Source organism: Lynx rufus, unplaced genomic scaffold (assembly GCF_022079265.1).
Source record: "Lynx rufus isolate CCGP_SWC_20201006 ecotype Redwood Valley unplaced genomic scaffold, mLynRuf1.p SCAF_7, whole genome shotgun sequence".
Taxonomy (NCBI): Eukaryota; Metazoa; Chordata; class Mammalia; order Carnivora; family Felidae; genus Lynx; species Lynx rufus.
In genome coordinates, this window is record NW_025814889.1 from 73,115,604 (window position 1) to 73,128,617 (window position 13,014).

The 13,014-nt window shown below is 36.5% G+C and overlaps 1 protein-coding gene and 1 long non-coding RNA gene across 3 annotated transcripts in view; one reads left to right on the forward strand and one right to left on the reverse strand.

Annotated features, from left to right (window-relative positions):
• LOC124501022 (uncharacterized) overlaps nucleotides 1–9,804 on the reverse strand; it is a 40,130-nt gene extending 30,326 nt beyond the window's left edge. The window contains exon 1 of the long non-coding RNA XR_006959686.1: nucleotides 9,349–9,804. This is a non-coding gene — a long non-coding RNA (uncharacterized LOC124501022). The remainder of the gene's footprint in view (nucleotides 1–9,348) is intronic.
• ARID2 (AT-rich interaction domain 2) overlaps nucleotides 1–13,014 on the forward strand; it is a 169,781-nt gene that overhangs the window by 147,744 nt on the left and 9,023 nt on the right. For both annotated transcript variants that reach the window (XM_047064920.1, XM_047064921.1), the window contains 4 exons: nucleotides 4,385–4,523; nucleotides 4,617–4,702; nucleotides 6,444–6,567; nucleotides 6,655–6,746. In XM_047064920.1, the coding sequence (XP_046920876.1) occupies nucleotides 4,385–4,523; nucleotides 4,617–4,702; nucleotides 6,444–6,567; nucleotides 6,655–6,746 (441 nt within the window). The remainder of the gene's footprint in view (nucleotides 1–4,384; nucleotides 4,524–4,616; nucleotides 4,703–6,443; nucleotides 6,568–6,654; nucleotides 6,747–13,014) is intronic.

A 13,014-nucleotide genomic window follows, 5' to 3' on the forward strand; every position in this document is an offset into this window, starting at 1 on the left:
GAAGTTTAGTGTTTAACAAAAGGTGAAAGGTTTGGAGCAGTTTCTGTGGGGAATGTTTTCAGGAGCAGAAATCATTAAAGTGAGTCGTAAGTAATGATGACAATCACTTACTAGTTGGGAGCATTAACTTGGAGGTGGACTAAACTTTATGGGGCAAGGCTTGGCAGTTTTGGAATAGTTGTGGACAAGGTCTCAGGGTAGGAGGTGAGTCATATGGGCAAGGTGAAAAGACAAGAGTCACTAGTGCCATCACTGACTGCTGTGACTACTTCAAGTGATCATGATAATAGCTCTCACTTATTGTTGGCCTAATATTTGCCAAATGACTTTACGTGGATCATCAGATTTAAGCCTCATGACCACCCTGAAAGGAAGATTACCAGTAAGTAGAATGCGTTTCAGAAATGTTGCTTGCCCAGTGCTTCCACGTGGTTGTGCACATCAGGGGGCCAGGGGGAGGGGAGTGCCATTCACATTGCACGTGTCAGATAATAGTAAAATGTCTTAGTGAAAAGCATTCTTTGAATTCATATAAATACACCATATAGCCATACTGTGACAGCAGTACATAAAATTTTCCAAGTAACAGTCCCAGCTTCATGTAAAAACACACATGGAGGAGGGTGTAAGCTTAAAGGAAATATGCCAAAATATTAGCAGTCTGGGTAATTAAGTCACGGGGAATTTTTATTTTTGTTTGGATACTCTTCGATTTCTCTGGCTTCTTTAAATGAACATGTTTTTTTTTATTTTGGGTGGCAAGGGTAGGTTATTGATGGAAAGGTAGTAGTAAGGAAAATTGTTCTAGACACGCTAGTAAGCAGTAGTGGCATCCCACCTTTATCTTCTCCCCTACCCCATTCCAGAAAAATCCATAAGATTCGGAAAATTCAGTATCTGTTTTACATTGAAGTTACATTTAAGCTTTAGAAATCCAGATATTCCATTTACGAGCATATTTGGAAAACTTAACTCCTTTCCGCCCTTACATGATCACTGCAGCCAACTCCATTCATAGTTATACTAGAACTTCACCTTGTACCATTATCAGTGAGTGGTTTGTATGACTGGAGTAGTCGCATAAATAGAAAATAGACTGAGGGGAAAGGTAGTAGATAAGAGGGAAATAATAGACTCTGTGCTGGGCAGGGAAAGTGATGAACACTTGAAACTCCCTGTAATCTTTAAACTGTATATATACACAGTTTTATATAGTTAGTAATTTAAGTTGGTTTCAAGAAGCACTAACTTTATCCCTTTTGCTGGTGACTGGTAAATTCATCAATTTTGTGTATTGTAAAAATTTAGTGTACTACAGAATAGTTTCAATACAGGTATCATTTTGACTAGTGACTAGTAACAGTACATTTGGATTTGGGTGTATGTGTGTGTGCACATGCGCTTGCACAAACACCTTTACTTTTCCATTAATAATTTATAATATTTAGGTAAAATCTTAAAAACACAATAAGAAATGCCTCCTGGTGACAATCATTAGATCTCCAGTCATATTGTGAGTACTAAAAATTAAAAGAACTTCCAAAAGTGAAAATGTACTTACTAACTTCAGTTTCACAATAAGCTCTTCTTTTTTGTTATATCCCATGACTAATTTTATAACTAGAAGTTTGTATCTTTTGTTCCCTTCACCCATTTTGCCCACCCATCATCCCCCACCCCTGACAACCACCAGTCTGTTCTCCTTGTCTATGAGCTTAGTTGGGTTTTTTTAAGATACCATGTATAAGTGAGATCATACAGTATTTGGCTGTCTCTGACTTATTTCACTTGATCTAATACCCTCTAGGTCCATCCATGTTGTCGCAGATGGCAAGATTTTGTTCTTTTTCATGGCAGAGTAATATTTCATTGCATATATGTACACCACCACCTTTTTTATCCATTCATCTGTCAGTGGACACTTAGGTTGCTTCCATGTCTTTGCTTTTATAAATAATACTGCAATGAATATAGGGATGTGTATATCTTTCCTAATTAGTGTTTTCATTTTCTTCAGATAAATACCCAGAAGTAGGACTACTGGATCATATGGTCATTATATTTTTAATTTGTTGAGGAACCTTCATACTGTTTTCCATAATGGCTGCACCATTTTGCATTCCTACCAACAGTGCATGAACATTCCCTTTTCTCTGCACCATCACCAACACTTGTCAATGTTTTGTATTTTTTTTTTCTTACCTTATACTAGACATTCTGACAGGCCTGTGAGGTGAAATCTCATTGTGGTTTTGATTTGCACTTCCATAACAATTAGTGGTGTTGAGCCCCTTTTGTGTACCTGTTGGCCATCCATTTATCTTCTCTGGAAAAATATTTATTCAGATCCTCTACCAGTTTTTTTAAATTATTATTTGAGAGAGAGAGAGAGAGAGAGAGAGAGAGAGAGAGAGAGAGAGCGCGCACCTGCCAAGCAGGGAAAGAGCAGAGGGAGAGAGAGAATGAATCTTAAGTAGGCTCCAAGCTCAGCACAGAGCCCGATGCAGGGCTCAATCCATGACCCTGGGATCATTGACCTGAGCTGAAATCAGGAGTCAGACACTCAGCCAACTGAGCCACCCAGGTGCCCCAAGATCCTATACCAGTTTTTAATTGGGTTATTTTTCACTATTGAGTTGCATGAGTTCTTCATATATTTTAGATATTAATCCCCTATTAGATATATGATTTGCACATACTTTCACCTATTAAATAAGTTGCCTTTCCTTTGTTGTGCAGAAGCTTTTAGTTTGATGTAGTCCCACTTACTAAGTTTTGCTTTTTGTTGCCTTTGCTGTCAGTATCAAATCCAAAAAAATCATTGCCAAGACTGATATCAAAGAGCTTACCACCTATGTTTTCTCCTAGGAGTTTTATAGTTTCAGGTCTTACATTCAAGTCTTTGATCCATTTTGAGTTAATTTTTGTGTGTGGTGTAAGATAGTGGTTCAGTTTCATTCTTTTGCATGTGGCTGTCCAGTTTTCCGAAAACCATTTATTGAAGAGACAGTCCTTTCCCCCATTGTATATCCTTGGCTCTTTTGTCATAAATTAATCAGCCATATATGTATGGGTTTACTTCTGGTCTCTTTATTTTGTTCCATTGATCTGTGTGTCTGTTTTTATGCCAATACCATACTGTTTTCATTACTGTAGCTTTATAATATAGTTTTAAGTCAGAGAGTGTGATGCCTCCAGTTTTGTTGTTCTTTCTCAAGATTCTTTAGCTATTCTGAATCTTTTGTGTTTCCATATAAATTTTAAGATTGTTCTATTTCTGCAGGAAATGTCATTGGAATTTTGATAGGATTGCATTCAATTTGTAGATTGCTTTGGGTAGTATGGATATTTTAACAATATTAATTTTTCTAAGCCATTACAGCTTCACAATAAACTTTTGGAACATATTCATATAAATGAATATGAATGATATGATGATTTTTGACATTGTCTTTTATAATTCAATATTTAATTACTCTTAATTCAAATTTATTTATTTTAAAATGTCTGTCATCTCCTGAAGGATTACTGATTTGAAATATTGTATAAATACTGCACATTAAAAACCAGTTTATATATAGACATACTTTTATGACATGCGTAAAAAATCAAGTCTTGAGACAGCTCTGCCATAAACTTTAAAGATATTCATTATGCAGATATTTGAGTTACTAATTAGCAATAGAAGGCTTTTATGTATTCTTTGCTGTCTGGATTCCAGTATTCTCTTTTCATTGCCATGTATTCTAATTAGTAAAGGAAAATAGTATCTGACTTTCTTCAGGTTTGTGTCCTTGGCCACTTACCCACTCAGACATTTGTATTGTTAAGCCCCCAGATATGTGAGTGAGTATAATGTTGGAGAAATGAGAGATGGACAAACAAAATGTGAATTCAACTAAAAAGCCAGACTTAACAAAATTTGTAGCATTTACATTGTTAGAACTAATATGCTGGAGTTTATTATATGTAATACGAAATCTAGTAAATGCTTAAACAGTTTCTAAAGGTATAACAGAGTATGGTATTTGTTTGTAAAATAATTTCTCTGTTTTGTTTTTAAAGTGATACTTTTTTTAAAGAGATTCTTAGCTGACTTGCATTGAAGGTAGGGATTTGCAAATGAGGCCTATTAAACTTAAAACAAATTACCAAAAGTCTTCAGTATAGTTGAATGATTTGATTTAGAAATGTAAACAGCAAAATTTTCAAAATCGTTTAAAAATACTCTTTGAAATGAACTGAATGTGAGATTTGCCTATACTATTTTGTTTAGTATTGCTGTATATTGATCTTGGGCTTTTGTATTAGTAGAGCAAGTTTTCTAATTTACAAAAGATGTATCCAAATGTCAGAAAATTTCTACCAATTTTATTTTTTGTAGGTGGTTTCAGACACCCTCACAGGTTTTCTACCATGCAGCAACTGAACATGGAGGAAAAGATGTATATCCAGGGCAATGTCTTTGGGAAGGTTGTGAGCCTTTTCAGCGACAGAGGTTTTCTTTTATTACCCACTTACAGGTATACTTTCTTCCTAATACTATTTGGTCAGTAACTCCTCTGGTTTATTAAAGATCTTGATGCGTATCCTTTTACTTCCTCTTTCTCAAAAAGGATAAGCACTGTTCAAAAGATGCCCTGCTTGCAGGATTAAAACAAGATGAACCAGGACAAGCAGGAAGTCAAAAATCTTCTACCAAGTAAGGACCATGAGTTTACTTCCTCTTGTACATGCAAAAGGAAAAAGCAGGAGAACTAGGCAAAACAGAGTAACAATGAAAGACAACCTTATGCATTAGGAGACCAGAAACCTAGGTTCTAGGTTGAGCTCTGCCGTGACCCAGCCCTGGACCCTGTCCCAATTGCTTAAATTCTCTAAACATCACTTTTCATATTGGCTAGACTGCATGCTCTGTTAATAATTTGTAACTGTAATGTTTTGATTCGAATTTGTAGACAAGTCATGAGAAGTAGTGACAGGTGATAGTTGAGAAATGCTTTGTAAACTGGAAATGTATGTATGGTTCTTTGTCCTTTGAGAAAATAGTTGAATATGTATTTGATAATGGCAAAGAGATTTCTTCTTACAACTTCTCTCAGGGGAGACCAGGGTGTCATGTGAAGATTGTATGTAAGAGTATACATATCACACTTACTATATGGTTGTTATTCATTTACCTGTTATTTCATGAACACATACTTGTAATGCATGTGGTCAAGTTCTAGTTGGTTATAGATCCCCATAAGATCCTTATTAAATTTACATAGTATTTATCTCCTATTCTGTTTCTAACTGAGTCCTTTAGTTATAGATTCTGTAACCTAAATCATATGTTTAACTTTCAAAAATGTGAAGATAAGGGGCATCTGGATGGCTCAGTTGGTTAAGTACCCGACTCTTGATTTCAGCTCAGGTCATGATTTTGCAGTTCATGAGATTGAGCCCCACTTCGGGCTCTGCGCTGACAGTGCGGAGCCTGCTTGGGATTCTCTCTCCCTCTCTCTCTGCCCTTGCCCTGCTCTCTCTCACTGGCCCTCTGTCTCTCTTTCAAAAATTAATTAATTAAAAAAAAAGTAGAAGTGCCAGAAATAGACCCATACTACAGATGTGAATGAAACCTGAAGCACAGAGGGGCAAACTGAAATTTTCAAAGTCGCACATATAGTTACAGGGTCAGAAATAGACGGGGTTTCCTCATGTGAGAGTCCATTGTTCTTTCCACCATTGCCTCACAAGAATGCAACAGATAGTGATGCAATTTTTCTGCTTGGCCAAGGAAATCTAGCATAATTTGAATCTTTTATGTAAAACCTATCTCTGCAGTCCCTCCATTCTCTATCTTTCATAAAGGACAGTAGAAATAAATTGAAAGGATTGATTGAAATAATCAGATAATGATGAAACAAAGTACTAGTGTGAAAACGTGGTGTTTAGCGTAATTCCTTTTACTACCATAAGGTTCTCTTTTCCTGGATGACCTATACCTGTACCAACACATTCTTAGGTGATATCATTGTACTCTTAAGTACTGTTTAGCAAAAATAACTTGCAACTCAAATTGTAGACTATTTTCTTTTCTGTTAAAATCTTCAAATTACATTCAAAATCTGAACTCCATAGCTCTGATACTGTGTTGTATTGATTTTGATTGCTTGTTTACCAGCACAGTAACTTTAAAGATGGACTACACTAGAACATCTGTTGTTAGCTTTAAAATTGATAGATTGGAAAATAAAAGATTGGAAACCTCACCCTGATACTAAGAGCCCCTTTGCCTCGGCTGACACAAAGTAAACAAAGTTAACGCTGGGCCATTGGAGCGTGTGTTTATCTGGTATCTGGTTTCAAAGTAACCACCTGAGGGGGTTGGCAGGTTGGTCATCCTTGTCAGTCTGTCTGCAGCATCATGTTAACAATCTCTGTCTCTCTCCTCAATGTAGGCAGCCTGCTGTAGGGGGCACAAGCTCAACTCCTAGAGCACAAAAGGCCATTGTGAATCATCCCAGTGCTGCCCTTATGGCCCTTAGGAGAGGATCAAGAAACCTTGTCTTTCGAGATTTTACAGTAAGCAAACCTTGAAAGCCTTATCTGTAAAGGTGTGAGCACTGTATGATTTAGATCTTTATTCTTTTCTTTTCCTTTCTTTTTAAGGATGAAAAAGAGGGACCAATAACTAAACACATCCGACTAACAGCTGCCTTAATATTAAAAAATATTGGTAAATATTCAGAATGTGGTCGCAGGTGAGTAATCTGTTTTCTACAGCCAAAGTGAATTTAGATTATTTTACTTCTACGTGTGAGTTAATAAAACTAGATAACTGTGTTTTATTCGCTGTTTTTCTCATCAATTTTGTGAATATGTCCAAAAGCTTATGCCAACATCAGACCAACATGATTTCGAAAGCCAAAAATGTAGGCGCACCTGGGTGGCTCAGTTAGTCGAGCATCCAACCCTTGATTTCAGCGTGGGTCATGACCTTGGGGTTTGTGGGTTCAAGCCCCACATCTGACTCTGCACTGGCAGTATGGAGTCTACTTGGGATTCTCTGTCTCTCCCTCTCTCTGCCCCTCCCCCACTCATGCTATCTCTCTCTCTCTCTCTCTCTCTCTCTCTCTCAAAATAAATAAATAAACTTTAAAAATAGATACATAAAAGCCAAAAAAAGTAGACGTTGAAACAACCAGAAGGTGTTCTTTTAATTTGTTTTATTAAGTTAATCTTTCTGGCCATAGAATTTAGAGCAAAAAGTAGATTTACTAAAGGGAAACCTTAGGAGTTTATTTGAGGGGTGAGGGGAGTCACTTGGAAAGTGAATGTGTGTCATTTGAATCCAGTGGAATTAGAATGGAATTTAGTTCGGTAATTGACATTTTAATGAAGCCATCAAAGTTTAAAACTTACTTTCTTATGAACTTAAGAAAGAGGAAACTCAGGATTTTATAGATCTGTAGAAACTAGAATCAATAATTCTAAGAGAGCAAATGTGGAATGTTCTGTTGATGACTTTTGGACTTTGTCTCCCTTGAAGCTTGTCTGTAATTTTCTAGAATTCCTTCTGTGTTTTCAACTGACTCAGGCTCTTTTCTTGAGAAGTTGTCCTCTGAGGCATCCTGACTTCTAGTTAGGGACTTTTTCTCTGAGTTTCTCTCCTCTTAAATACTATTAGTCCTATCTCCTAAATATATCCTGAATCTACCTTAGTTCTCCCCACTCCCTGCATTTTGACCTTGCTTTGGTCCTTTTATATTTCTTGCAGTAACCATCCAACTGGATTTTCCCAACATAAAAACAGTGGTATCAATTAGAAAAGAAAAAGCAATGAATTTGAGTATATCAAACTTCAGTAAATTAAAGATGAAAACACTTAAAACTAAAGTTTAAAAAACAGTATTTGCAATGCCAGAGTTACTATGTTTTAGTGTATACAGTGTTCTCACAGATGAATGAGAAGAATTCTTAACATTCAAAAAGAAAAATAAGCAGTTTTTCACAAAAAAAGAAATATGAAGGGTAGTAACCATATAAGAACACCAGCATCTTCTTCATTTGTGACATGGTTTCTTCTCCTTTTCTTACTGTATTTCCCTCTCCCTCTGTAGTCCATAGCCTGTATTTCAGTTCCAGCCTAACTAAGCCATGTGCAGATTCCTAATCATGCTAGACGCTTTCACGTTGCACTTTGGTACCTTTTGTTCCAATACTTACCCTGTGGTGGTCTGTTGATTATCTGGAAACCCTTCATGATTCAGTTCAGGTAGCAGCTTTTGTGTGCTGCCTCCTGTGCCATGTTCCCCTGCCCCATAGCGTTTGTTCTTCTCTGTTCTTTTAACCTGTCTGTCTCGTAATACTTAACCTTGTGTTGTAAATAGTTTTTGTATGGCTTTTTTCACCTACTGACCTATGTGTAGACATTCTCTGATCAATCTTTGTAGCCTGAACACCTGGCACAGTACTTAACATGTGTAGATAATTTCTAATTTCTATTCGTCCTTAAGATTCAACTCAGGGGTTACCTCTTCCCTTCCTGACATCTTCCTCACTAGCCCACCTCTGACATCCCTCACGTCCACCTCACACATTGTGTTTTACCACCCTAGATGGTGAGATCTTTGAAAGCAGGGATTGAATATTGATTTTTCATTTCTGTGTCCTCCGTGCCTACCGTAGTGTTTGGAATGTAATAGCAATTCGATAAGTATTTGATTGATAGACACATGGAAGGAAAGAAGTCTCACAAATTCATTCTTTTCTGGAGTTCTAGAGATCTAGAATTTGTGTAGATAATTCGAATTCTAAAAGTAAATTATATGGGGTGCCTGGGTGGTCCAGTTGGTTAAGCATTTACTCTTGATTTCAGCTCAGGTCATGATCTCACGGTTCATGGGTTTAAGCCCCATGTCAGGCTCTGCACTGACAACACGGAGTCTCCTTGGAATTCTCTCTCCCTCCCTCCCTCCTTCCCTCTTTCTGTCTTTCCCTTCCTCCCTCTCTCTCTTTCTCTCTCTGCCTCGCTCCCTCTCTCTCTCTCTCCCTCTCTTTCTCTCTCTGCCCCTTTCCTGCTCTCTTCAAATAAATAAACTTCAAAATAAATAAAAGTAAGTTTTACAACTTAGCATTTTACCTCATTCAGATTGCACATTCTTAGGCTTATAGCAGAGCCACTTTGGCTAGATATAATATAATTATTGAGCCAAAGTTTTCATTTTGCTGTTTTTGTTTTGTTGTTGATAGTGTCGTTTTCTATGTAACTCTGAACTTTCCAAACATCTTCTGACATCTTCAGTTACTATGATCTTAGAATAGCAGAACCGAAAGAATTAAAACAATCCATTAAATTCTTACCGTTCACCCTCCCAGTCCAGGTTGAACTGCAGAACCTCACTCAGACATCTCCAGATGTAGATTTTGGCTTAGCAAGAATACTTTCAGAATCTGGCAACCTATATATGTGAAAAAGAGAGTATAGGAAATCAGCTGCAAAAGATTATTCTCTGTTGAGATTTCCCATCTCTGGTTGAATAAGTAACAGGGTATGATTTTTTTTTAGACTAAAACCAACTCTGCAATAAGAAAATTGCAGGTTGATAGGAAGATATGTGGAAATTTACCTTCAGTCTTGTACAGTATAATGAACAGTATGAAATGTCAACGTTTTTAAATTTGAAGTGCAGAATCTAGTTGTTGGAATAATGTAAAATGTTTAAATGCAGTTTATCTCCATTCTGATTAATTTTGAGCTCTGGAGTATTGCAATATATATCTCTTCCTTTTGATTCATATACCTTTATCAATAGAATATGTGGGTCTTATTTAATAATCAAATGGCACTTTTCTATATGCTAATAATGAAGTGAAAAAAGAGAATAATTCCATTTACAATATATCAGTCAAATAAAATACTTAGGAATCATGTTAGCCAAGGAGGTGGAAGACTTGTGCACTGAAAACTAGAAAACATGGCTGAAAGAAATTAAAGCAGACATAAATAGAAAGATATTCTGTGTTCATGGATTGGGAGACTTAATATAGTTAAAACGTCCGTACTACCCACAGCGATCCGCACGTTCAGTAAAATCCCTATCAAAATCCCAATGATATTTTTTTTACAGAAATAGGAAAATCCATTCTAACCTTCATAGGTGATCTCATGGAACCCTGAATAGTCACAGCTATCTTGAAACAGAACAAAGTTGGAGGACCCACAGTGTCTGATTTCAGAATTTACAACAAAGCTACAGTAATCCAAACAATGTATTACTGGCATAAAGAGAGACATAATAATCAATCAGTGGAAGAATAGAGCCCAGACATAAGTCCTGGCATATATGGTCAAATGATTTGCATTAGGGTGCCAGTTCTCCATTCAAGGAGAAAAAGACAGATGGAGCTGGGAAAACTGGATATTCACATGCAAAAGAACAAAGTTGAACCCTTACCTAACACCACATATAGAAATTAACTCAAAATGGATCAAAGATCTAGAAATAAGAGCTAAAACTGTAAAACTCTTAAAACATCTGAGGAAACTTCATGACATTGGATTTGGCAGTAATTTGTTGGATATGACACCAGGGATATAGGCAACAAAATGAAAAATAAATTGAACTTTATCAAAATTAGAAACTTATGCACCAGTGGACATTATTAACAGAATAACAGAATGGCAGAAAATAATTGCAAATTACATATATGATAAAACAGTTAAAATCTAGAATATATAAGAAACTCCTAAAACTCCACAACATAAAACAATCTGATTTTAAAAATGGGCAGGGGCACCTGGGTGGCTCAGTCAGTTAAGCATCCAACTGTTGATTTCAGCTCAGGTCATAATCTCAGGGTTTGTTAGTTCAAGTCCCACATAGAATCCCTACTTGGGATTCTCTTTCTCTCCCCCCCCCCTTCCCCCACTCGTGTACACCCTTTCTCCCTCCCTCTCTTTCTGAAAATAAACTTAGCGAAAAAAAAATACAATAAAATAACAAAATAAAAATGGTCAAAGGACTTGAATAGACATTTCACCAGAGAAGATAAACAAATGGCCAGTAAGCACATGGAAAGATGCTCAACATTATTGATTGTTAGAAAAGCACAAATCAAAACCACAGTGAGAGCCACTTCACAGTTATTAGGATGGTTATTATTTAGGGGCTCAGTAGGTTGAGTGTCTGACTCTTGATTTCGGCTCAGGTCATGATCCTGGGATCATGGGATCAAGCCCCGTGTGGGGCTCCATCCTAAGTATGGAGCCTGCTTAAGATTCTCTCGCTTTCCCTCTTCCCCTCTCTGAGCTATGCTCTCTCTCGCTCTCTCTGTCTCTCTAAAAAAAAAAAAAAAAGAAAAAGAAAAAGAAAATAAGTGTTGTCATAGATGTGGAGAAATTGGAACCCCTGTGCATTGCTGATAGAAATATAAAATGGTACAGCCACTGTGGAAACAGTATTTTGGTTCTTCTAAAAATTAAATACAGGTTTGCTATTTGATCCAGCAATTCCACTTCTGGGTATATACACAAAAGAAAGTAGGGAATTGAAACAACTACAAAGGAATTTGGGGGGAAATGGGGAGTGACTGCTAATGGGTATTAGGTTTCTTTTTGGAAGGATGAAAATATTCTAAAACCATGGTGATGGTAGACAATTCTGTGAATATTCTAAAAAACCACCGAATCGTACACTTAACTGGGTGATTTGTATGGTATATGAATTATATCAGAAAAGCTATAAAGATTAATTTAAAAAATTAAATGGTAATATAAAGTTTATAATGGAATATAGTAGTCCTCTACTTATCTCCTACCAACCTTCAACAGGGAGCTTTCAACAGTTTGAACTAATTTTTCTGGTACTTGCCTCCATATTTCTAAATAATATTCTTATGTTACTATTTCATAATTTACCTGTTTTACACATTAACTGTTGATATTCTTTCTAAAGAATTGAATACTCTTAAAACCTCTCTTTCCCCTGCTTTTCCTTTGCTCATAACATTGTTACATCACAGTTTTCGGTTAAATCTTAAATCAGATATTGTCAGATTGTTTGATGCTCATCCAAGTGCTACTGTTATTAAAGTTTTCTTTCTTTCTTTATATTTCTGGGGTTAATGATTGTCTTGCTTTTTGTTTAGCTTTTTATGGACCTAATGGTGATTTCTCTATATATTACAATTATTTCTCAAGCCCATATATAAGCTATCCAGATGCCCAAACACAGTTGTTAAACCTCTCTCACCTTTACATTTTTTCCCCTGCAGTCTAGACAGCTTGCTTTCTAAGCCTAGTACATAGCCATTCTCAGGAATTCCTTCAATATTGAATCCCTTTCTCTTGTATTCAAATTATTTCCTTTACTTGACTTACTCCCTCATCGTGCTAAAGCATATCCTCCAATATTAAACTCCACAGGTCTGAGAATGTCTTTAGTCTATTCTTACTCATGACAGTTTGGCTAGATTTAGAATTCCAGATTGAAAAGTCATTTTTTTTTAAGTTTATTTATTTTTGAGAGAGACAGAGACAGAATTTGAGTGGGTTAGGGGCAGAGAGAAAGAGAGAGAGACAAAGAATTTGAAGCAGGCTCCAGGCTCCGAGCTGTCAGCACAGAGCCCTATGTCGGGCTCAAACTCCGAGCTGTGAGATCATGACCTGAACTGAAATCGGATGCTCAACCGACTGAGCTACCCAAGCGCCCCATTTTTTTTTTTTTTTTAAAGTCTGTGAGGGCATTGTCTAATGTCTTCTAGCATTCAGCTTTGCTGTTAAGAAGTCTGTAACTTTCTGGTTCCCATTCCTGTGTTTGTGATCTATTTTCTCCCCTAGAAGTGTTCAAGATCTTTTTTTTCCCCTTAATTTCTGATATTCTGAAATTCTATGATGTTGTGTCTTAGTGTAGGTGTTTTGTTGTTGTGATCATTGAAGTGGGCATTTCATTTCAATGAATCCTTTCAATCAGGAGATTCATGTCCTTCAAGATGGGAATTTTTCTTGAATGTCTCTTTTTATAATTC